This window comes from Anomaloglossus baeobatrachus, chromosome 1 (assembly GCF_048569485.1).
Source record: "Anomaloglossus baeobatrachus isolate aAnoBae1 chromosome 1, aAnoBae1.hap1, whole genome shotgun sequence".
NCBI classification, from domain to species: Eukaryota; Metazoa; Chordata; class Amphibia; order Anura; family Aromobatidae; genus Anomaloglossus; species Anomaloglossus baeobatrachus.
The window spans coordinates 54,382,451-54,407,502 of record NC_134353.1 but is presented as its reverse complement, the minus strand read 5'-3'; the positions used below and the strand labels follow the sequence as shown (position 1 = coordinate 54,407,502).

Here is a 25,052-nt window from a genome sequence, read left to right as displayed (position 1 = left end):
GCAGGACCTAGGAGGAATGCAAATATCTGAGGTCTGGTAAGTATAATTCTCCTGAGGTCTCTGCCTTTTTTTGGGGGGGTAAACTTACCCCCCATCTCATGTTTCCCGAGAAATAAGCCCTACCCTGAAAATAAACCCTAGGCCATTTTTCGGGGCAAAAAATATTTTATTTTTGGGGAAACACGATAGTACATGGGGTGAAAGGGAGTCCTTGATGTGATTGCTGGGGGAGTCCTGCTATGAAACCGTGATGACTAGCGAAAGGGAGAGGGGTCCTGTTGTGACTAGTATTGTGCATGGCTGCTGTGGTTTTTGTGTAGGTTTGGGGGGTAGTTTGGAAAAACCAACCTTAACGGGGAAATGTGTATGTCTCCCTGATCATGGACACTAATTATGTGGATTTTTCTCTTCTGTCTCCTCGCAGTGGTCGGCTCTTCCACATAGTGTGCATGATGGAGAACACTAACGTGGTGCTGAAGTGGTACCGAGATCTCGTCCCATCAGTACGTGCACTTGGATGCTTTTTTTTCTTGTGATATTGAACATCCCTCATACTAATTCTGATCATTTTTTTTTTATTACAGCGCTATTATCCTACCTCCAAAGGTTTCCAGAACCTCCTTCAGGTGCTGGAGATGGAGAATCGACTGGAGCTCATCCCTGAACTCTGGAAAGGTAAGTGACGACAACAAGTGGAGAAGGATCTCCGGACCCTGCAAAGCTTCTGCCTCTGTGTGCATTGTGGATCAACCCACAGAACTGCCCCCTTCTGCTTCTGTATTTAATGGCACATCTCATGTATACTGCTGTGTATGCCGCCATACCCTGGTGTGTGTGTATTTTAACTTTTTACCTAATTTTATTATTCATTTTCCCTTTTTAGATATCAAAAGAATCGGCCATAGTAACAAGGATTATTTGCTTGAAGAAGTCCTGAATTTGATGGCCAGCGCCAAACAGCCTGCAGAGGTATACATCTGGCCATATTGCAGTTCTCACATCGGCCACTAGAGTAGACACAAAGCTGACTTGGCCTGATCTCTTTAGCTCACGTGTCAGCTTTGCTGTACATACTAAGTCAGAATGGGGAGAGTCAGCTCATTATTATAAGGGGGGAAGGGAGATTTATGACCCCTGTAATGTAGTGTAAAGGCTATACTCAGGTTAACGTCAGCTGAAAACCTTCTGGTATTGACAACTGACAGTCTGTGTATGCCCCCCCCCCCCCCCCCCCGAGTCTCCCTCCAATAGATGTTGTCGCAGAAGATAAGTATCCAGTATGTCTGATTTCAGAGCGTTGTTTTCTTTAAAAGTAAAGGCAGAGGCTCTCTGAGAGAGCACCGAAGTGCCCCTGTGTTTGAGAAAGTTGAGTGAGATAGCTGATGGTCGAACGATGGTTCGGCTGGCAGCTAAAGTGTATGGCGGACTTAACCCTGTATAGACTGAGAAGGCAGGACAGTGACCCTATACAGGGGGAAGGCAGGACAGTGACCCTATACAGGGGGAAAGCAGGACAGTGACCCTATACAGGGGGAAGGCCGGACAGTGACCCTATACAGGGGGAAGGCAGGACAGTGACCCTATACAGGGGGAAGGCAGGACAGTGACCCTATACAGGGGGAAGGCAGGACAGTGACCCTATACAGGGGGAAGGCAGGACAGTGACCCTGTACAGGGGGAAGGCAGGACAGTGACCCTGTACAGGGGGAAGGCAGGACAGTGACCCTGTACAGGGGGAAGGCAGGACAGTGACCCTATACAGGGGGAAGGCAGGACAGTGACGCTATACAGGGGGAAGGCAGGACAGTGACGCTATACAGGGGGAAGGCAGGACAGTGACCCTATACAGGGGGAAGGCAGGACAGTGACCCTATACAGGGGGAAGGCAGGACAGTGACCCTATACAGGGGGAAGGCAGGACAGTGACCCTATACAGGGGGAAGGCAGGACAGTGACCCTATACAGGGAAGGCAGGACAGTGTCGCTATACAGGGGGAAGGCAGGACAGTGACCCTATACAGGGGGAAGGCAGGACAGTGTCGCTATACAGGGGGAAGGCAGGACAGTGACCCTGTACAGGGGGAAGGCAGGACAGTGACCCTGTACAGGGGGAAGGCAGGACAGTGACCCTATACAGGGGGAAGGCAGGACAGTGACCCTATACAGGGGGAAGGCAGGACAGTGACCCTATACAGGGGGAAGGCAGGACAGTGACGCTATACAGGGGGAAGGCAGGACAGTGACCCTATACAGGGGGAAGGCAGGACAGTGACCCTATATAGGGGGAAGGCAGGACAGTGACCCTATACAGGGGGAAGGCAGGACAGTGACGCTATACAGGGGGAAGGCAGGACAGTGACCCTATACAGGGGGAAGGCAGGACAGTGACCCTATACAGAGGGAAGGCAGGACAGTGACCCTATACAGGGGGAAGGCAGGACAGTGACCCTATACAGGGGGAAGGCAGGACAGTGACCCTATACAGGGGGAAGGCAGGACAGTGACCCTATACAGGGGGAAGACAGGACAGTGACCCTATACAGGGAGAAGGCAGGACAGTGACCCTATACAGGGGGAAGGCAGGCCAGTGACCCTATACAGGGGGAAGGCAGGACAGTGACGCTATACAGGGGGAAGGCAGGACAGTATAATCCCATGTACATATTATAATGTAGTTTCTAGTTTTTGGTAAGTGCCAGTAGCTGCAGCAGTACATCTAGCGGCTACAACAGTCTGCTCACTTCTTTGTGTGCCTTCCCTCCTTAGCTCCAGGCTGCCTTTGCGGACACGGCGACATCTATAAAGTCTGTGTACGATTCTAGTGAGAATTCTAAACACCAAATGAAGGCGTCCGCTGCTGCGTCCGGGAATATAGCCATATTGCTGACAAGAGCCGGGAGATTGGAGGAAGCTTGGTAAGATTCAGTTCTTATCTGCCTTTTTCCCCCTTTTTTGTTCCTTACACTGTGCGCAGTATTATTAGGCAGATGAGTATTTTGATCACATGATGCTTTTTATACATGTCGTCCTACTCCAAGCTGTATAGGCTGAGAGCCAACTACCAATTAAGTAAATCAGGTGATGTGCACCTCTGTAATGAGGAGGGGTGCGGTGTAATGACATCAACACCCTATATAAGGTGTGCTTAATTATTAGGCAACTTCCTTTCCTTTGGCAAAATGGGTCAGAAGAGAGATTTGATGGGCTCTGAAAAGTCCAAAATTGTGAGATGTCTTGCAGATGGATGCAGCAGTCTTGAAATTGCCAAACTTTTGAATCGTGATCACCGAACAATCAAGCGTTTCATGGCAAATAGCCAACAGGGTCGCAAGAAGCGTGTTGGGCAAAAAAGGCGCAAAATAACTGCCCATAAATTGAGGAAAATCAAGCGTGAAGCTGCCAAGATGCCATTTGCCACCAGTTTGGCCATATTTCAGAGCTGCAACGTTACTGCAGTATCAAAAAGCACAAGGTGTGCCATACTCCGTATGTTTTGGTTTGGAACGCTGCAGTAGTTCACATACTTACTGTACATTTAAAAGTTGGAAGGCTAGTGCAAGACACAGGTTTCTGGGGCCTTCTCCCCTCCCCTATTCCCCAGACTGACAGGTATCTCCCTTTTGTGTGTGTATATAGGAAGGTACCTGTGAGTGAAGGGGAGAAGCCGCTTGTGGACAGGCCTTTGGAGTAGTCGGCCACATAGCATGCTTCCTGGATTTCACTTTGAAACACCATGATATGGGTGGCAATGCCTTCATGGTCAGATTCAATTTAAAGCTGTGCTTGTGCTGCTGTAAGCGCAGGGCATTAGTAACTTGCAAGTTCCTTTTAAATACAAGGCCATTAATGACCACAAAGTTTAGTTTTCAAAATAATAAAATGGCTCATATGACCAATTTCATGAGGTGGCCCATCCTAGTCACAAGTGTAAAGAAATTTCCGAGACCTGTATCTCAACTGACAGAGGAGCTTTATCATTAGCACACACCAGTGATCTAGAGAAGGGCTTTGACAGGAGAAGAAATTAATCTTCACAGAGGACTGAGAGTGGAGAAAAAAATTCCTTTGTGCTCAGTCAGAAGATTTATTCTATTGTCAGAGCCTTCTCCTTTGCTCATAGTCATATGTGCGCTTACACTATAGCTCCTCTGTCAGTTTAGACACAGTTCTCGGCAGCAGTATTTCTCCAGACTGCAGCCCGTCCCAACACATGACTAGGACGGACTGCTGTTTCAATGACGTGATGCCGACCATTTTATGGATAACTGCTGTAGCTTTGATGTGGTCCTAAATCTGGTGAGAAGAGCTCAGAAGAAGGAAGCTTGGATGTAGCTTTGATGTGGTCCTAAATCTGGTGAGAAGAGCTCAGAAGAAGGAAGCTTGGATGTAGCTTTGATGTGGTCCTAAATCTGGTGAGAAAAGCTCAGAAGAAGGAAGCTTGGATGTAGATTTGATGTGGTCATAAATCTGGTGAGAAGAGCTCAGAAGAAGGAAGCTTGGATGTAGCTTTGATGTGGTCCTAAATCTGGTGAAAAGAGCTCAGAAGAAGGAAAAGATGAGATTAGATCCAATGAGAACAAGTTCACTGATGATCTTTCAGTTAAATTGTCCAACTCTGGGGAAAATTTTGGCAAGTGCTGCAGATTTCCAGATATAAACAGTGAGTAATATTGAGCAGTCCCCACCTGATAGAATGGCTTCGTTTTTACATACTTTCTTCACGTGACGACCACTTGAACCGGCAAGGAGAGCCGAATCCTAACTGTATTTTAGAAGCTTGTAGTGCTAAACGGCTATTAGATGCTGGATTTAAGAGTGGGGCTTCGATACACATTGTTCAACAGGTTTTTCTTTATCGTTCCTTTGGGAGACCCAGACCTTGGGTGTTTAGTTTCTGCCTCCGGAGGACACACAAAGTACTACACTTAAAAGTGTAGCTCCTCCCTCTGAGCTTATACACCCCCTGGTGAGCCAGTCCCAGCCAGTTTATCGCTTTGTGTTCAGGAGGCATACATCCACACATGCATTCTCATGATTTTTTTCTTTTTTTGGAAGAGATTGAAGAAGTGCGGGTCCACTTCTGGACCCCCGGCATGTCCCTTCTCACCCCACTGTGTCGGCGGTGTTGTAAGGTTGATTTCCAAGGCTGGAGCCTTACATGCCGTGCTCCTTCACCATCCCTCATGGGCTCTGGCTTGAAGTGGGAGCCAGCACGGTCTCCATGCCTGGCAGGAGACCGGTCTCCATCCACAGCCCCTTGAGGATTCTGCTGGACCGGAGCACTCATCCCCAGGGACCTGGCCCTGCGTCTCAGCAGCTAAGTACCTGAGACGTTTATATGTTGGGGGTCCCTGTTCTTTATTGTATGGGGAGAGTATGCTGAATGTATTTATTTTGGCATTTCCGGCGGGTTATCTAGCTTTCGCCCGAGAACCGCGCCGATGGTGCCTGCGCGTCGGCCTCGCCGCTTAAATTTAGGCCCCGGCTTTGCCGGAGGCCTAGTTTCTGTTAACTACCCTCGCATGTCACTCATGCAGAGGGACAGGCACGGCTCCTCCCGGCAGCCGTCCTGCACAGGGGAGGGACACTCCCCACTGCTAGGGCGTGTCTCCTCCCCTGCAGGTCTCTATGGCCCTCCAGTTCCCGCTCTTCTACAGGAACGCCCCCAAGTCCCGCCCCCTCTCTTCGCTCCGGCGGCCATTTTCTTAGGCAGAGTTCACTCTGCGCTGGGCCTTTCTGCACTCTGCATCCCTGCTGAGGTGCTGTGCATTGGGGGTCCGGGCTTCGGGATCTGGAGGGCACACAACACCGCTTCCAGCGGTCTGGTAAGCCACAGCCGGTCTCTGGTTGTGGACCTCTGTATATTCTCCCTGGGGTTCATTCTCTTGCAGAGCCCCCACTCCAGCAGCATGTCTCACACGAGGAGCAAGGCTCCAAAGCTGTATACTGTATGCGCTGCATGTAAGCTCCTGCTGCCTGAGCCGAGCACCTTTCCACATTGTGATGTCTGCTCTAACTTGGCGGTGCCACAGCCTGGAGTCTCACCCCCAGTGGTCTCTCCGGCTGCCTCTGCACCTCTGGCTGAACCCCCGGGTAGAGTCCTTCTCTAGGTCTATATCCCAGTCATTTGCTGAGTCCATGGGACTTTTGTCCAGGACTTTGATGAATATTAGTGATGAGCGAGTACTAAAAAGCTCGGGTGCTCGAGGCTCGGGCCGAGCCTCCCAAGATACTCGTGTACTCGGCCCGAGCACCGAGCCCAATGTTATCCTATGGGAGACCCGAGTATTTTTGTGAAATGACCACCGGCAGCATGTAGAAACCCTAAAACTGTAAATTAAATAAAAAAACGTACGTGTGTGTGTAAGCGTGCATATAAATATACACGCGGAGTGGAGTGCGGGAGGGGCCGTAGCCGAGCGGGGAAGTGTCGGGCTAAAGGCACGGTCATTCTGTGAGGGCCGGCCAATCACTGCAATTCCACAACAGGGCTGTGGCATTGCATTGGTCTGCCAGCCAATCCCTGCATAAGGGATGGCTCTAAAAAGAGCGCCAACATGAAGACCACGAGTACAGCACGAGTATCGCGAGATTACTCGGTCCCCGCCGAGTAGCCCGAGTACAGTGATACTCGTGCGAGTACCGAGTAGTAACAAGCATACTCGCTCATCTCTAATGAATATGCATCAGCCCTCCTCACAGGGTGCCTCTCATGCTCTTGCTAAGGGTCCTTTAGGATCCCTATCCTCTGACCTCCGTCCATCGGAGCTCACAGAGGATTCATCATCAGGTCCCAGACCCCGTCCTCCTAAGAGAAGGCGCAGGGTTTCCTCTCCCTCCTCATCCCGCGGCTCTGATTCAAGAGCTGACTCGCAAGATGAGGAGGATGCCCTTACGGGGGGCTCGGAGGCTAACTCCATGTACCCCATCGATCTTTCCGAGGGTGACTCAGATCTTAGTGACTTGATTTCTTCTATTAATTCTGTGCTGGATCTCAATCCGCCAGTATCAGAGGAGCAACCCTTTCTGGCAGAAAAGCACCAGTTTTACCTCGCCTAAGAGAGTAAAGAGTGTGTTCTTTAACCACTCCAGTTTTCAGACCGCTGTGACCAAACCCAGGGCCTGTCCTGACAAACGCTTTCCAAAGCGTGGTTCTGATGACCGTTTTCCCTTTCCACCTGAGGAGGTCAAGGAGTGGTCTCACTCTCCAAAGGTAGACCCCCCGGTGTCTAGGCTCTCAGCCCGGACCGTTGTGTCAGTGGCTGACGGCACCTCACTTAAGGATTCCACTGACCGTCAGATTGACCTTCTGGCCAAATCTGTGTATGAAGCGGCGGGGGCCGCGTTTTCCCCGACTTGCAGCAGTGTGGGCTCTCAAAGCCATCTCTGCTTCTCTAGAGGAGATGCATTCCCTCACCAAGGAATCTATGCCTGAGATGGTTGCCTTAAGTTCTCAAGCTTCAGCTTTTTCATCTTATGCCATGTCTGCCATGCTAGAGGCTTCTCACCACACTGCGGTGGCTTCGGCTAATTCCCTCGTTATCCGCAGGATCTTGTGGCTTCGAGAGTGGAAGGCAGATGCTTCTTCAAAGAAGTACCTTGCTGGGCTCCCTTTTGCTGGTTCCCGGCTGTTCGGTGAACAGCTGGATGAAATTATTAAGGAAGCTACTGGCGGGAAGAGTACTTCCATGCCACAAACCAAGACCAGGAAACCCGCCCAGGGTAGGAATCAGTCGAGGTTTCGTTCCTTTCATTCCTCCAACTGGTCGTCCGCTAACTCAGCTAAGGACCAGAAATCCAACTGACGCCCAAAAGCGCGTCCGCAGAAGATCGCAGGAGGCAGCCTCCTCGTGACTCTCTGCCCGCTCCAGCAACGTCCTTAGTCGGTGGCAGGCTCTCCCACTTTGGCGACGCTTGGTTAAAACAAGTCTCCGATCAGTGGGTGAGAGATATCATATCTCACGGCTACAGGATAGAATTCTCTTCCAGCCCGCCAAACAGATTTTTTTCTCTCAACTCCCCCCTGCTCCATGGCCACCGCCTTCTCACAGGCCGTGGCATCCTTGCAGGCAAACGGAGTAATTGTACCAGTTCCCGCTCGGGAACGGTTCAGAGGTTTTTACTCAAACCTCTTCCTAGTTCCCAAAAAGGACGGTAACTTCCGGCCCATCCTGGATCTCAAGCTTCTCAACAAGCATGTTCAGGTGCGGCATTTTCGCTTGGAGTCTCTGCGATCAGTCATTGCCTCAATAACCCAAGGGGATTTCCTGGCGTCCATCGACATCAGAGATGCCTATCTACATGTGCCAATTGCAGTTTCACACTAGCGTTGGTTACGTTTTGCAATAGGAGAGGATCATTTCCAATTCGTGGCTCTTCCCTTCGGGTTAGCCACGGCCCCTCGGGTATTCACCAAGGTCATGGCAGCAGTGATTGCGGTTCTGCACCTCCAGGGGTTGGCAGTGCTCCCTTACCTGGACGACCTTCTAGTCAAGGCTCCATCCAGCGCAGACTGTCAGCGGAGTGTCTCGCTCACTCTCGCCACTCTAGCCCAATTCGGGTGGCTTGTCAATCTTCCCAAATCCACTCTGACTCCGACCCAGAGTCTCACGTACCTAGGGATGCAGTTCGAGACTTTGCCGGCACTTGTGAAGTTGCCCTTAATCAAACAGCAGTCACTCCAGCTAGCGGTGCGCTCTCTGCTGAGGCCCCGCCGTTATACCCTCAGGCGTCTGATGCAGGTGCTGGGTCAAATGGTGGCCTCCATGGAGGCGGTTCCCTTTGCCCAGTTCCATCTGCGCCCCCTGCAGCTGGACATTCTCCGCTGTTGGGACAAGCGGCCTTCCTCCTTACACAGGTTAGTGGCTCTGTCGCCACGGACCAGGAGCTCTCTTCAGTGGTGGCTTCGGCCCCTCTCCCTGTCCCAAGGGCACTCCTTCCTGGCCCCGTCCTGGGTGATTCTCACCACGGATGCCAGTCTATCCGGCTGGGGAGCGGTATGTCTCCACCACAGAGCGCAGGGCACTTGGACTCCGTCCGAGTCAGCCCTTTCAATCAATGTGCTGGAAACCAGAGCCGTGCTTCTAGCTCTCCTAGCATTTCACCACCTGTTGGCGGGCAGGCACATTCGAGTCCAGTCAGACAACGCGACAGCGGTTGCCTACATCAATCAACAAGGCGGGACACGCAGCCGCCTGGCAATGATGGAGGTACAATGCATCCTTCAATGGGCGGAGGACTCCAAGTCCACCATATCCGCAGTCCACATCCCAGGCGTGGAAAACTGGGAGGCAGATTATCTCAGCCGTCAAAGCATGGACGGTGGCGAGTGGTCCCTGCACCCGGCAGTGTTTCAGTCAATCTGCCGCAAATGGGGCACTCCGGACGTGGACCTAATGGCATCCCGTCACAACAACAAAGTTCCTGTTTACGTGGCTCGCTCCCACGATCCTCAGGCCTTCGCCGCAGACGCTCTGGTTCAAGACTAGTCCCAGTTTCGTCTGTCCTACATGTTTCCCCCTCTAGCTCTCTTGCCCAGAGTTCTGCGCAAGATCAGAATGGAGGGCCGTCGAGTCATCTTCATTGCACCGGACTGGCCCAGGCGAGCTTTGTATCCGGACCTGCTCCAACTGTCCGTAGAGATGCCGTGGCATCTCCCGGACCGTCCAGACCTACTCTCGCAAGGTCCGTTTTTCCGCCCGAATTCTGCGGCCCTCAAATTGACGGCGTGGCTCTTGAGTCCTGGATTTTGACGGCTTCTGGTATTCCTCCTGAAGTCATCTCCACTATGACTCGGGCCCGTAAGTCTTCCTCCGCTAAGATCTATCACAGGACTTGGAAAATTTTCCTGTCCTGGTGTCGCTTTACCGGCCATCCTCCTTGGCCATTCTCTTTGCCGACCCTTCTGTCTTTTCTACAGTCCGGTCTGCAGCTAGGACTGTCTCTCAACTCTCTCAAGGGACAAGTCTCAGCTCTGTCAGTTCTGTTCCAGCAGCGTCTCGTCGGCTGGCTCAGGTCCGCACCTTCATGCAAGGCACGTCTCACATCATTCCGCCTTATCGGCGGCCCTTGGATCCCTGGGACCTTAACTTGGTCCTCACGGTATTGCAGAAACCCCCTTTTGAGCCCCTTAGGGAGGTTTCTTTGTATCGTCTTTCTCAGAAAGTGGCCTTTCTGGTTGCCATAACTTCTCTCAGGAGAGTCTCTGATTTGGCTGCGCTCTCCTCGGAGTCAACTTTTTTAGTTTTTCATCAAGACAAGGTGGTTCTCCGTCCGACTCCGGACTTTCTTCCTAAGGTGGTCTCTCCCTTCCACCTTAACCAGGACATTACCTTACCTTCCTTCTGTCCGGCCCCTGTTCATCGCTTTGAAAAAGCGCTGCATACTCTATATCTGGTGCGTGCTGTCCGGATCTATGTGTCTCGCACCGCTGCGCTCAGGCGGTGCACCTCTCTTTTTGTGCTAACCACAGGTCGGCGCAAGGGCCTCCCTGCTTCTAAGCCGACCTTAGCCCGTTGGATTAGATCGACTATTTCGGACGCCTACCAGAGTACTCAGGTGCCTCCCCCGCCGGGGATCAAGGCACACTCAACCAGAGCTGTCGGTGCCTCTTGGGCTTTTAGGCACCAGGCTACGGCTCAACAAGTCTGTCAGGCTGCCACTTGGGCTAGCCTGCATACCTTCTCGAAGCACTACCAAGTGCATGCTCATGCTTCGGCAGATGCGAGCTTGGGCAGACTCATCCTTCAGGCGGCTGTCGCCCATTTGTGAAGTTAGGTTCTGCCTACTTCTTAGTTTTTCTGTTTATTTCCCACCCAGGGACTGCTTTGGAACGTCCCAAGGTCTGGGTCTCCCAAAGGAACGATAAAGAAAAAGAGAATTTTGTTTACTTACCGTAAATTCTTTTTCTTATAGTTCCGTATTGGGAAACCCAGCACCCTCCCTGTTGCCTGTTGGCAAATTCTTGTTCCGCGTGTTATCACCGACTGTTGTCGTGGACAGAGTCTCCGGTTGTTCCGGCTCTTGCTCTGTTCTACTTGTGGGTGGCTATTCTCCTTCAGCTTTTGCACTAAACTGGCTGGGACTGGATCACCAGGGGGTGTATAAGCTCAGAGGGAGGAGCTACACTTTTAAGTGTAGTACTTTGTGTGTCCTCCGGAGGCAGAAGCTAAACACCCAAGGTCTGGGTCTCCCAATACGGAACTATAAGAAAAAGAATTTACGGTAAGTAAACAAAATTCTCTTATTTTGGGGGGGGGGTTTGTTTTTTCTTTTTACAGCTGTTCTATTACCTTTTTAATAGTTTCTAATTCATTTTTTTTATAAACAGGAAAATTCTCAAGTCATTCCAAGCCAAGCATCTTGTTCCCCGGTGAGTGCACTTTTAGTCATTCTCAAAAGCCAAATTCTCTGCAGAGCGTTCGGTGCCAGCAGTTCTGCACCGCTCCCATTGTTGGGGGAGCTTTCGAGGGGGTTTCTCAGGGTCTCGGAGGAGGATTCCAGATTAGATCTGCGCAGATGTATGTATGAGGAAAAATGACCACACAGAGACCTATTCCTATCTGGGAGAAGCTCAATGCTCTTCTAACCCATATATGATAAAATACACACAGTTATACAGTTCAACATTGTCCTTGATTGGTTAAAGAGAAGCGACAAGGTCTATGCAGTACGTCATCAGCCTGCTACTAGCATTCTAATACCAGTTTGAACCAGCTACTGAATACTTGCATTGTTCAGCCTGGCATAATTTGTTTCAATAACACATTTCGAAAGGTGCATCCTGGTATGTACATCAGCATCTGAGCAATAATCATACAAACACAGCTGATCTTTTTTTGGACAATTGATTCATAGCTAGGCCCTCACACTATCACCTCCACAGTCAGGAGCACTGCACCACAGCCCCTTGTCTGAGGATTCTGATCAAAGTCTTGTAGGAGCCCACGTAGTCTCCCAGTGTAAATACTGTGAATACCGTCTGTTTGCACGTTTCCCGATTCCACACAGCTCACACACAGATTTTATATATAATATCTTTAGGATATTATTTGTAGTGTTCCAAGTCTGGTCTGTAATGTATATTTTTAGGTTCTATTTTCATGTGTGGTCTTCGCAGGCAGCCTCCTTTCCCAAAATCTTATACCTGCTCCTCACTTAGACTTGGCTCTGTGAAAACATTATTGACTTTCATAACTTTTATTGTAGTTTTTCCGTACTGAGCTATCAGTTTATTGACATTTAGAGGAGGAATATAAAAGCTTTAAATATGGCAGAAGTCACAATAAGTTTGTAGCACTAAGCATTAAAGTTGGTGCGAATTCCATCTACCATGACATGTCTGTGTCCGCTGGGTGGAAGAAGTAGGCACCGCCTTTTACCTAGTGGTGACCACTGCTTTTTTTTTATTAGCTGGCCTGGCGCAACGTTACACTACGAAGATGACGTTGGGCCAATCCAGCTAATCGGAAGATCCAAGACAAGCTTCTTACCTTTACGCTGCAGCTTTTAGCTTTACTTTTTCTAAAGGATCGATTCTCACTCAAGATCGGGATTGTATAATGCACTCTGTCCTGGGACTTTCAGCACAAAGTTCTGTGAGCAAAATGCACCTCTTCTGAGCAAAATGCACCCCTTCTATGCCTCTTGAACTACAAATGAATAAGATTTTTTTACAAGCACTCGGGAAAATCAATACAGCACGCATGCTTAGTATGGTGTACTCAAAGAATTCTTCTTTTATTAGTACATGTGACCAGTTTATATATGGACAAAGGAAAAGCTTTGAACCAATAATAAGAGCTGTAGGGGCATGAACGGAAATGTGAAACTTTCCCGCCCGTCAGTGTTAGCTGACCCCTATGACCTGATTAGTTATATGACAAGATGGACACAATGAGAATAAAATGGATTCTATTCTCTCACAGAGGCAGTTCTCCCACTCCCAAACAGTGGCCAATGGTATGAATTGATTTGCACATCCCATTCCAACTCAACTAAACATGGAGCCAATGTGAGATTGGGGATAGGATTCTGCCATAGAAAAGGATTTTGGCTTCCATTGAGTCCTATCCGCGCAGCAGCAGCACTTGTAGATCGGGCCTATTCGGTCTAGTTCTCGTTGTCCTTTGCGGTTTATAATGGTATCTTTTATTTTCCAGATCCAATGTAATCACTGAGCTGTTAGATGGCGCAAAAGCTGCAGGGAGCAGAGCTGTGGCCGTGGATCTGGTACATCTAGCCGTCAGCTTCAGCCTTCCGGACACGGCGCAGATCGCTCAGAGAGTGCTGGATGACTTCACCCTGACAGAGGAACAGAGGTAACACATGCACTAATAAAGACACCTATAGTGAAAGCTGGGCTTGCAATGACACAGCCTCTCCCTTTGCTAAATATGTGTTCACAGGATGTGAGGCCAAATTCTTTTCTTTGATGGGGCAAGGTTGGAATTCACAGTATAGGTCCATATAGTGCTCAGTATAGTGATAAATAGGTGTCACTGATCCTTAGCGATGTGGAGCTTTCAGTATGTTTAGTTCAGAGGTCTTAAACACATGGGCCGCATGCGGCCCCTCTGGCTGCTTCTTGCAGTCTGCAGGCACGTGCCCCCCTTGACGATCGCTGTCTGTTTAGGGCCCGCAGCCGTCAGTTTTATTTCAGCACTCTCTGTACTACTCCAATGGCAGTCGCTGGCCAATCAGAGGCAAACAGCTGATACATATGATGTCACCTGCTTGCCTCTGATTGGCCGGCAGCTGCCATTGAAATAGTGCAGAGAGAGCATGGTTCTGCACGGCGGTGGCAAAGTGTTCATCTGAATTTAAGATGAAGCGCTGAAAGCATCTGCGTTTTTCAAGGGGGATTCATCGTGCCTGAGGGCTACAAGAAGCAAAGGGAAGAGGATGCCAAGGGAACGGAGGACAGGTGAGAAGTGTGTGTGTGTGTTTTAATGGCACCATAGGGGACCAGGATGGGATATTGCTACAAGAGGAGGAACAGTAAAGGGGACATTAGTACAAGAAGAGGACCTGCAAGGGCACATTAGTAAAAGGGGACAAGGATGTGCACATTACTACAGAATGGGGACAAAGGTAGGGCACATTACTATAGGATGGGGACAAAGGTGGGGCACATTACTACAGGATGTGGACAAGGATGGGACATTTGTAAAAGGGGACAAGGATGGGCAAATTACTACAGGATGGTGACAAGGATGTGCACATTACTACAGGATGGGGACAAAGGTGGGGCACATTAGTAAAAGGGGACACAGTTGGGCACATTACTACAGGATGGGGCACATTACTACAGGATGGGGACAAAGATGGGACACATTTGTACAAGGTAACAAGGATGGGCACATCACTATAAAATGGGGACCAGGCTGGGAACATTACTTCAAGAACAGGAACCAGGATGGGATACATTACTAAAAACTGTTGGCCGAAATTGCCATATTGTGCTAATTGTAAAACTATATTACTTAATATACTCAAAAAACAGAGGTGTAGAGAAAAAAAAATTATGGTACCAATAAAAATGTCACTATGCCCACACTCGATGTGGCCCTCCCAAATTATTTTTTTTAAATGTGCAGCCCATATACCCAGCCGAGCTTGAGCCTCCTGGTTTAGATGGTCACCTGGCATACTCCTCCCTGTGAGATGCAGCCAGGTAAAGCCGTCTGTATGTGATCTATGCCAGATCCACAGTGAATGAAAGCTTTGTATTCTGTTCTCTTACAGGATAAGTTTACAGGACCTGACCCAGAGCAGCGGAACCAGCAGCAGCAGTAGCAGCAGCAGTGACAGCGACCATGATTAGGGTTATAGTACTGGATTGTGGAGCCGCCGTCCTCTGCGCTTCGGATAAATGAAGAGGGAAGAAGAATCTTTACTAAATGTTCACCATTTTAAGTGCAGTCGTTATCTATTCATTAGACAACTTACAATAAATTTATTCTGGAGGGGTTTATTTTTCTGTCTTCGCAATACTCCGGGTACAGCATGTGCATCTATGTGCATTCATTCTGAAAATTGACATAAACACTTATCTTGCTGAGTATTCTACTCCAGAGCTGCATTCACAATTCTGTAAACTACAGAACAATGTCTGCACCCATATTTTGGACTCAATGTAAACTTTTACTGCAGCTACTGGAAGGAAACTGTTTAAGTACCCACCTATTATGAAGGGTACAGTAACTAAAACTAGGAATGGGGCAAAAGAAAGAATTTCCAAGCAATAAATTTTGTATTTTCTTAAAACGAGAAATAATCAAAATAAGAAAACAATGCATTGCTTTCAGCCAAATAATGCAAAGAAAACAAGTTCATAATCATTTAGAAACCACAATACTAATAATGTTTTATCTCGGGAAGAGTCAGAAATCAATATTTTGTGGAATAACCATGACTTTTAATCACAGCTTTCATGCATCTTGGCTGCTTTCCACCAGTCTTTCACACTTATTTTGGGTGACCTTATGCCACTCCTGGTGCAAAAATGTAAGCAGGTCTTCCTTGTTTTATGGCTTTTGAATATCCATCTTCCTCTTGATTATATTCCAGAGGTTTTTAACGAGGTTCAGGTCTAGAGATTGGGCTGGCCATGACAGGGTTTTAATGTGGTGGTCCTCCATCCACACATTGATTGACCTAGCTGTGTGGCATGGCGCATTGTCCTGCTGGAAAAAACTGTCCTCAGAGTTGGGGATTTTTGTGTACTCACCGTAAAATCGTTTTCTCTTAGCCATCATTGGGGGACACAGCACCCACCCTGTTGCCCTGTTGGGCCTTGGTTCTCTCAGTACCTTATTTGGTTATGACCCTTTTTTTCTCATGTTCCTCTGTTGGAGAGAAAATCCGTTTCTCTGACGCCTCATTGGGGGGACACAGGACCATGGGATGTCCTAAAGCAGTCCATGGGTGGGAAACATAAAAGAAGACAACATAACCCAAGGACTAGGAACCAGTCCCGGACAGCCTTGAGCGCCTACTGAGAGAGGTGCTCTACTGCCGTTTGCAGAATTTTCCTACCCAGATTTGCCTCAGCTGAAACCTGGGTATGGACTCTGTAATGCTTTGAAAACGTATGTAGGCTAGACCAGGTCGCAGCCCTACACACCTGTTCCACTGAAGCCTGATGCCGAATGGCCCACGAAGCGCCAACTGCTCGCGTGGAATGAGCCCGCAGCCCACTAGGAATGGGCTTAAGTTGCAAGCGGTAGACTTCCTGGATCACAGAGCGAATAAAGCGAGCCAGCGTCGCCTTTTGAAGCTGCCTGTCCCTTCTTAGGCCACTCAGAAATGACGAACAAAGAGTCCGTTTTCCTAAAGGGGGCTGTCCTGGATATGTAATATCTGAGAGCTCTGACGAGGTCTAACGAATGCAGAGACCTTTCCACCCTATGAACTGGGTATGGACAAAAGGAAGGCAGAACAATGTCCTCGTTCAAATGAAACGGGGTAAGAACCTTTGGAAGGAAATCCGGAAGGGGGCGCAGAACCACCTTGTCCTGGTGAAAGATCAGAAAAGGCTCGCGGCAAGAGAGTGCTACCAGCTCCGAAACTGATGGACGTAATTGCCACTAAGAATGTTACCTTCCAGGACAGAAGAGCAAGGGAGGATTCCTTGAGAGGTTCAAAGGGAGACCTCTGGAGACCGTCCAGAACGAGGTTGAGGTCCCATGGTTCCAGCGGCCGTTTGTACGGGGGAACTAGATGGGAAACGCCCTGGAGGAAGGTCTTGACTTGCGGTTTTTGAGCGAGGCGGCATTGGTAGAAGATTGAGAGCGCTGAAACCTGCCCTTTAAGGGAACTGAGAGCCAACCCCGCTTACAAACCAGACTGTAGAAAATCGAGAATTCTGGAGATGGCCAGAGGCATAGGCTGGACGTTAGATTCCCTGCACCATGAAAGGAAGATTTTCCACGTACAGTGATAAATACGGGATGAAGCAGGCTTTCGGGCGCTGATCATGGTGGCAATAACCGCGGGGGAGAATCCCGCTCTTGTTAATATCCAGGTCTCAATGGCCATGCCGTCAGCTTCAGGGCTCTGGAGTTCTGATGGGAAATGGGCCCTTGGGTCAGCAAGTCTGGGATGTCTGGAAGGTGCCACGGTGCGTCTGTGAGCATTTGAACTAATTCGGCGTACCAGGCGCGCCTGGGCCAGTCCGGTGCTATCAGTATCACCGGGACTCCCTCTGCCTTGATCTTCCTGATTACCCGCGGCAGCAGGGGTAGAGGTGGAAATATGTAAGGCAGGCGGAAGTGGTGCCAGGAGCAGACTAGAGCATTCACGCCGATGGACTGTGGGTCGCGTGACCTGGCTATGAACGTGGGTACCTTTTGCATTCAACCTTGAGGCAATTAGGTCCATGTCTGGTGTGCCCCAGCGAGTGCAGATGTGTAGAAACACATCTGCGTGGAGTGACCATTCTCCGGCAGCCAGGCCTTGGCGACTCAGGAAGTCTGCTGTCCAGTTCTCTACCCCCGGTATGTGTACCGCTGATATCACTGATCCCGTCGATTCGGGCCAGCTGAGGATCTTGTGGGCCTCGAGATAAGCCGCTTTGCTGCGGGTGCCCCCCTGCCGATTGATATAGGCTACAGCTGTCGCATTGTCCGATTGGACTCGAATCTGACGACCCGCTAGCAGAGGGCTGAACGCTCTGAGCGCGAGGAAGATCATGCGGAGTTCCAGGATGTTGATGGGGAGGAAGGACTCCTGGGGCGTCCAACGTCCTTGAGCAGTGTGGTGCAGGTACACTGCTCCCCAGCCTAGGAGGCTGGCGTCCGTGGTCAGGACCAGCCAGTTCACTGGGAGAAAAGATCTCCCCTTCGATAGGGATGAGGACCGAAGCCACCAGCGGAGTGCGTACCTGACTGAAGGCGTCAGGTGAAGATGTCTGTCCAGGGAGAAGGGGCTCTTGTCCCAGGCCGCTAGAAGGGCTAGCTGCAGTGGGCGGAGGTGCAGTTGAGCAAAGGGTACTGCTTCCATAGCCGCCACCATCCTGCCGAGCACTTTCATGCTGAATCGAATGGAGCGAGACGGAGGACGTAGAAGGCAGCGTACGGCTCGTTGAAGAGCAAACGCCTTGTCCTGAGGGAGAAGGATCAAGCCCCGACGGGTGTCCAGGGACATGCCCAGGAAGGTGATGGATCGCGATGGGATCGGGGATGATTTGTCCAGATTCACTAGCCACCCTAAGCGGGAAAGGGTGTCCACAGTGATTTGTACGCTGGTTGAGCAGTCGCGGAAGGAGAGGGCCTTGATGAGGAGGTCGTCCAAGTAAGGGAGAACGACTACTCCCCTGGCGTGAAGGACGCTCATGGCGGCCACCATGACTTTGGTGAAGACCCTTGGTGCGGTGGCAAGGCCGAAGGGAAGAGCTACGAATTGAAAGTGGGAGTCCTGAATTGCGAAGCGGAGGAACTTTTGGTGATCTGGGGCGACTCCGTACGTGCACATGTTTGTTTAGGTGTTTGAGGTCCAGGATGGGTCGAACTGACCCATCCTTTTTGGGGACCACAAAGAGGTTGGAATAAAAAACCCCGAACTTCTCGTCGACTGGGACAGGTATTATCACTCCTGCTGTTTGGAGCGAGTGGATTGCTGAGAAAAAAGCTTTGCGTCGTTTTTGAGTCTTTGGGGGGTTTGAGAGAAAGAACCGACTCGGGGGTCGGGTCCGAAATTCTATGTGGTAACCGGAAGTCACAAGGTCTCGCACCCATTTGTCGTCTGAGGCAGCAGCCCAGATGTGTTGAAAGAGCCGCAGTCGACCTCCTACAATGAGTGTGTCTTCCGGGGCGCCAAAGGAGTCATGAGGGGGGAAAACGTCGTGGCCGAGACTCCCTAGTCCTGGACTGTTTCGGTCTAGGCTGCCATGACGAAGTGGGTTTCGGGGAGAGCTGAGAAGGTCGGTCCCTGCGTAGTCCGCGGCTGGTGGTGGGGACAGCACGGGATGTCGACCAACCAAATGAGTTCCGAAAGGAGCAAGACGAGGACTGTGGACGTCTGGTGAAGGACGTCCTGGACTTCAGCTGGGGGAGGGAGGTACTCTTTCCTCCCGTGGCGTCAGAAATGAGCTTGTCCAGACGTTCGCCAATCGGTCTGGAAAAAAAGGAAGGCCCGTGAGAGACTTCTTGTAGGCAGAGTCCGCTCGTCATTGTCGGAGCCAGAGAACTCTACGGATGGCTATGGTATTTGAGGCAGCAAATGCTGCGCAGGTAGCAGCGTCCATGGAGGCCTGGATGAGGTACTCCGCCGCAGCGGCAATTTGAGCTGTTACCTCTGTGAAGTTGTGAGTGAACTGGGATTCCTCAAGCGAAGTGTTAAGGGATTCTGCCAAGACCGAGATCGCCTTTGCGACCCACACAGAGGCAAAGGAGGGCGAGAGGGAGGAACCCGCAGCCTCAAAAGCAGAGCGGGCGAGGTGCTCCACCTGTCTGTCTGTCGGGTCCTTAATGGAAGAACCATCGGGTAAAGACAGGAGTGTCTTTGTGGTAAGGCGGGAGACCGGGGGGGTCGACCGAGGGCGGATCGGCCCAGCCCTTAGGGGCAGGTGAGGCAAAAGGGTACCGGGACTCCATGAGTTTTCGGTTACCGAAGCGCCTGTCAGGCTTCTCCCTTTGCTTTGTGAGGATATCCTGAAACTCTGGGTGATCAGCGAAAACCTTTTGGGGTTTCCTTGCCCTCTTAAAGGAGACCGCATGGTCAGTGGTAGTGGATGGGGGATCCTCCACATGCAGAGTTTGGTTGATTGCTGCTATAAGGGAGTCTATTGCAGTTTGATCATCTGGGGGTGATGAAACCAAGGAATCCTCCTGGTACAAACAGCATTCTCTCTCCTCCAGCTCTTCAGAAGCCGTGGAGCGTGTGGGAGAGCGTGCCCTGTGTGCTCCCGAGGGAGAGCCCGCTGGAGACACCCGGCCGTGTGCCCTTTTCCTGATCCCTGCAACCGGGAAGCATGTGCCCGGATTACCTCAGAAGGATCCTCCATAGGGGTATCCTCAGGCTGCGTTCCGTCCAGGGACCCAGAAGGGTGTGGAGGATGACATTGCATAGCCAACACCAGGTTCTGTGACAGTTTTTCCATGGATTGGGACAGAAACTGCCCATTCCGGTGGGCTAGGAGCCCTAGGCTCTGGGCTGATGGTTGCGGCGGTGGTGGCAGGGGGGGTCTTGGAGGGCTATAGGGGCACAGGATTCACAGAGAGAAGAGGTGTGTTTATGTGGTAGCTCAACGTGGCAGGCAGTGCAGGCTGAATAATAGACTATGTGAGCCTTAGCCCTCTTAGTGCCTTTTGAATTCTGCATGTTCTTAATAGGAGTATGCCAGGAGGGGGAGCAATGCTCAGCAGAGCTACAATTGATAGCAAGCACCTCACCAGAATCAGCCGATGACCCTGTCCTCAGGAAGGCTTAAGCTCTAAGAAGATCTTGCACGCTTCCCTGGGGGGGTGGCTTATTATGGGGGGCGGGGCTTAGCGCTAAAAGAGCGGGAAGATGAGTCAGTGTTCCCCCCTGCTGTGGGTAGTAAAAAAACGGCGGGAAGGGAGCTTCTGAGTTTTCCTCCCTCTCTCTACAGTCAGCACACAGCTTGTCGGCGGTGGTTACCAGCAGGCTTTTGCTGGAGCAAATAAACAGAGCAGATAATACACAGCGTGAGTCCCTGAGCCCTGGGTCCTCCCCCTGCCACCGGGAAGTTATCTGCAAGACTTTCTGCAAACAGCAGAACTTCCCCCCAGCCAACAAGCTAGAGAAAGTTAACACTGTGTGTGCAGGATCCTTGCTCCTTGCACATAAATACTGTAAATGGCCTGGGAGCCTTCTGCAGCGTCCTTTCTCCCTTTGTCTGGGAAACCAGTCAGGGGGGATCTCACCTTAAAAACACTGCTTTCCAGGCAGTGAAAATAGCAGAGCCAGCTTGCTGTGTCGTTGTCATATTCATCTCAGAGCCTGCAAAGAGGGGCTGAGGAATCAGTGCCATCTTCATCTCAGAGCCTGGAGAGGGGCTGAGGAATCAGTGCCATCTTCATTTCAGAGCCTGCAGAGAGGGGCTGAGGAATTGGGCTATAGGGCACAGGCCTCTACCCTGGGCTTTGGAAAATCTGTGTCTGTGGAACCCGTCGTCCAGCCCAGGATCCAGCGTCGCGGGAGGGGGTACGTGTAGGCAACGCTTCACATTCCCGCCCGTTGATGGTAGTGGGAGATCAGTCCCAAAAGGAAACAGTCGCCCTCAAAAAATAACAAACCTTGAAAGGAAGTGCCTCCTACAGACACTAAGCTTAAACTGAGGTTGCCTGGCCCGGCCAGGGGGTGTATACTGCAGAGGAGGAGCTATGCTTTTGCATCTACTTAGTGTCCTCCTATGGATAGGCAGCAATAACACCCATGGTCCTGTGTCCCCCAATGAGGCGTCAGAAATTCCGTTTTGATTTGCGTCAACAAAAAGAAGAGATTCTGCCTGGAGGAAAAAAAAGCCTCAGCAGAAGGAGGTATAGAAAACCTGAAAAGCCAGCAGTAACTTAGTGGCTATGCCCTGCAACCTTGAATAGGATGGTCAAAAAATTAACTGTACGGGCGGAGGTCTCCAAGGCTGTTGTTCAGTAAACCTCAGCCATTACAGAGCCAGTATTTGTGCTGCGCTCGGATGTAGAATTGTGTAGACAGCCATGTTGACAAGTGGAAGACCTGAAAAGGATTTGCTGAGGATTTGCCACATAAACCCAGCAGAATGGAGGGGGACCCTATCTGCAACATTCTCTAGATGATCCTGATGCAATCCGGTTTGTAAATATCCCACAGGGAAGAGCAGGGATAATCTGTGGATGAGTTCCACCTTAAGGTACCGTCACACTAAGCGACTCTCCAGCGATCCCACCAGCGATCTGACCTGGCAGGGATCGCTGGAGCGTCGCTACATGGTCGCTGGTGAGCTGTCAAAAAGGCAGATCTCACCAGTAACCAGCCCCCTGCCACTAGCGATGCGTGGAAGCGATGCTGCGCTTGGTAACTAAGGTAAATATCGGGTAACCAAGCGCTTGGTTACCCGATATTTACCTTGGTTACCAGCGCACACCGCTTAGCACTGGCTCCCTGCACTCGTAGCCAGAGTACACATCGGGTTAATAAGCAAACCGCTTTGCTTATTTACCCGATGTGCAGGGAGCAGGAACCGGCACTGGCAGCCTGAGAGTGGCGTACGCTAGTAACTAAGGTAAATATCGGGTAACCAAGCTAAGCACTTTGCTTGGTTACCCGATATTTACCTTGGTTACAGCTTACCGCAGGCTGCCAGAAGCCGGCTCCCTGCACATTCAGCTCGTTGGTTTCTCGCTGTCACACACAGCGATGTGTGCTTCACAGCGGGAGAGCAAAAACTAAAAAATGGTCCAGGACATTCAGCAACAACCGGCGACGTCACAGCAGGGGCCAGGTTGTTGCTGGATGTCACACACAGCGACATCGCTAGCAAGATCGCTGTTGCGTCACAAATCCTGTGACTCAGCAGCGATGTCGCTAGCAATGTCGCTTAGTGAGACGTGGCCTTTAGACTGAAGGGGGCCGAGCCCTAGGTATCTTTTGTCCTTGTGAATGGCAGGGAAAGGAGTCTGCTGCAGCAAGTTGTCTTAGGCTACGTGCTCACAGTGCATTTTTCCGGTGCGTTTTTGGACTCAAAACTGCATGACTTTGCTTCCCCAGCAAAGCCTATGAGTTTTCATTTTTGCTGCCCGCACACAACTTTTTTTTTTTAAGCTGCGTTTTTAAACATGTCAAATCTTTCCTGTGTTTTTCTGCGTCTCCACCACCCCCTACCCCCCATGCAATGCATTGGAAAAACGCAGAGATCAAAAACGCACCAAAACGTGCAGTTTTTTTGCCGCGGGTCCTTTTTTTATGCGTTTGTGCATTTAGTGGCCAAAACGCGTAAAAAAACCCAGCTGTGTGCGCACACAGCCTTACAGCCAGTCATACGTGTTATTTGGAGTGCTGCTTCTGATCTGTCCTAACCGAAGATGACATAGATCACTGGCAACATACAGGGTGGTCCAAAAACAGGAAATTCCAGCTCACCCAGCGGAGACAATCAAGGACGGTGCACGGAAGGGAAGCCACTCCTAAATCCAAGTAGAGAAAAGAATCCAGCATCCAGTCCAGTTGTTAAAAAAAAAATATATATCTTTCTTTCTTTATTGAAATGCCATTAAAATAGCCATCAATATGACATGGTGCTGACCATACAAAAAGACGCGTTTTGGACATCGCAGCATCCTTGATCAATAAAGAAGGATTTTTTATTTTTTTTTTATCAACTAGGGTGGTCCAAAAGTAGGTGGACAGTATGTGTAATAGGATTATCAAACATGGTGTAAAGTGAAACTGACTCAGTTGCCCTTAGCAACCAATCAGATTCCACCTTTCATTTTCCAAAGAGTCTGTGAAGAATGAAAGGTGGAATCTGATTGGTTGCTAAGGGCAACTGAGTCTGTTACACTTTACACCATGTTTGATAACCCTATTACACATACTGTCCACCTACTTTTGGACCACCCTGTATAAAGAAGTTGTTGTTTCGGCACAAATTCAGACTGGAAATTCTGAATTTAAGATGGCTTCTTCAATGAGCTACCCTCATAGCTAATTGTGGTTCATTGAGGTTTATCACTAAATCATTGATAATACATTCCTAGAATAAAAGGCACAAAAGATAAAATCCAACAGAACACTTTCTCATTACTACGGTAGTATTGAGGGTCACCGGATAAGGGCTATACACCCTGCCACTAGGTAGTGCCATCCAAGCAGGGTGCTAGAGGGTTAATTCCTGAACTTAGTTTTCTCATTACCGCTCTTCTGCTAGCTTTGGCGGGATTGTCACTTTATTAACCCTAGAACGCGCAACCATAGAAATCTACAATAGAAAACAAGTAAACTAGCAGGCCTGCGAGGCCCCAGGTATGCGTTCTAGGGTTAACTGGTAGCTCCTTGCTTCCAGTTGCCAGTTATAGGCTATACCTGATCCTGGTTCTGTCCATATACCTCTGCTGCCCTGTTCCTGTGTGCCAGGCTACTATGACCAGAGCTACTTCACGGTGACTTTACAGATGCCCAAAAATGACAGGCGATAATAATCTTCCTATTCCCAATTCTATATTTCCCAGTTCTGGATAGGGTGTGGTCCCTGAGGGTCTCTGTTTTTTTTCACCTTAGGCCCTGCTTTTCCCTGGACTTCTGTTTCGTAGCCCTTATGGCTGCATTTTTTTACCGTTTCTCATGTCACTGTGCAGCATAAATGAGGCGCCGTCTTTACTTGTGGGTAGAACTCAGTCTTTAATCAAATACCCTGAGCTTCCGATCCAACTTAGAGGAGGTCAGAGCGCAGGTTTCTTCCCCTTCTGTAAGCTCTTTTTTGTGTTATTCACCTGGGTTTTCCTTCCAGGCCTTAAAGGGAAGGTATTGCGGTTTTTAATTTTTGTATTAATGGTGATTATGGAATCAATTAATTTTAATACAAAACTTAATTCATAGTTTATTTAGTTGGGTTTTTTTTTATTCTATTTTTACTTAAAAACTGGGGGCTGCCATCTTGAATTTCAAATACAGCAGCCCGTGTGCACAGGATCGGGGGCCGACTATCAGCCCTTACCTCCTGTATTGTAGCAGCTTCCTGCTGTGACCTGGACATATCCTGTGGGGCTGTCCTGATCACAGCTCTGGGAGGATATCGCCGCCATCTCTGTGGAGCTCATAGCATATGCTGTGTATTCCACTTTCCCCCTGAGCACAGCAGTGAGCGGCGATCTGCACCGTGAGGCAAGTATTGTACTATAGATGTCACACTGGAATCATCACTTCTCCCTAGCATGTACTCACCTCAGACCTCCGCCACCTGTCACCGCTCTATGCGCTGACTGCAGAGCGGTGATCACAGCCTCTCATCTATAGCAAAATACCAGGCTCAGGCTGCAGATCGCCGCGCTCAGACTTCTGCTCCCGGTAGTTCCTCCTGTCAGCTCTGTGCTCAGCACAGGGGGCACAGAGCA

At 50.0% G+C, this 25,052-nt stretch overlaps 1 protein-coding gene across 1 annotated transcript in view; it reads left to right on the top strand.

Moving 5' to 3' along the window:
* PTCD3 (pentatricopeptide repeat domain 3) overlaps window positions 1-15,237 on the top strand; it is a 160,769-nt gene extending 145,532 nt beyond the window's left edge. Inside the window, exons 18-24 of the mRNA XM_075346792.1 lie at window positions 425-503; window positions 585-675; window positions 884-969; window positions 2,767-2,915; window positions 11,330-11,371; window positions 13,161-13,319; window positions 14,746-15,237. Coding sequence (XP_075202907.1) covers window positions 425-503; window positions 585-675; window positions 884-969; window positions 2,767-2,915; window positions 11,330-11,371; window positions 13,161-13,319; window positions 14,746-14,824 — 685 coding nt within the window. The 3' untranslated portion in view covers window positions 14,825-15,237. The remainder of the gene's footprint in view (window positions 1-424; window positions 504-584; window positions 676-883; window positions 970-2,766; window positions 2,916-11,329; window positions 11,372-13,160; window positions 13,320-14,745) is intronic.
* The last annotated feature ends 9,815 nt before the right edge of the window (window positions 15,238-25,052 follow it).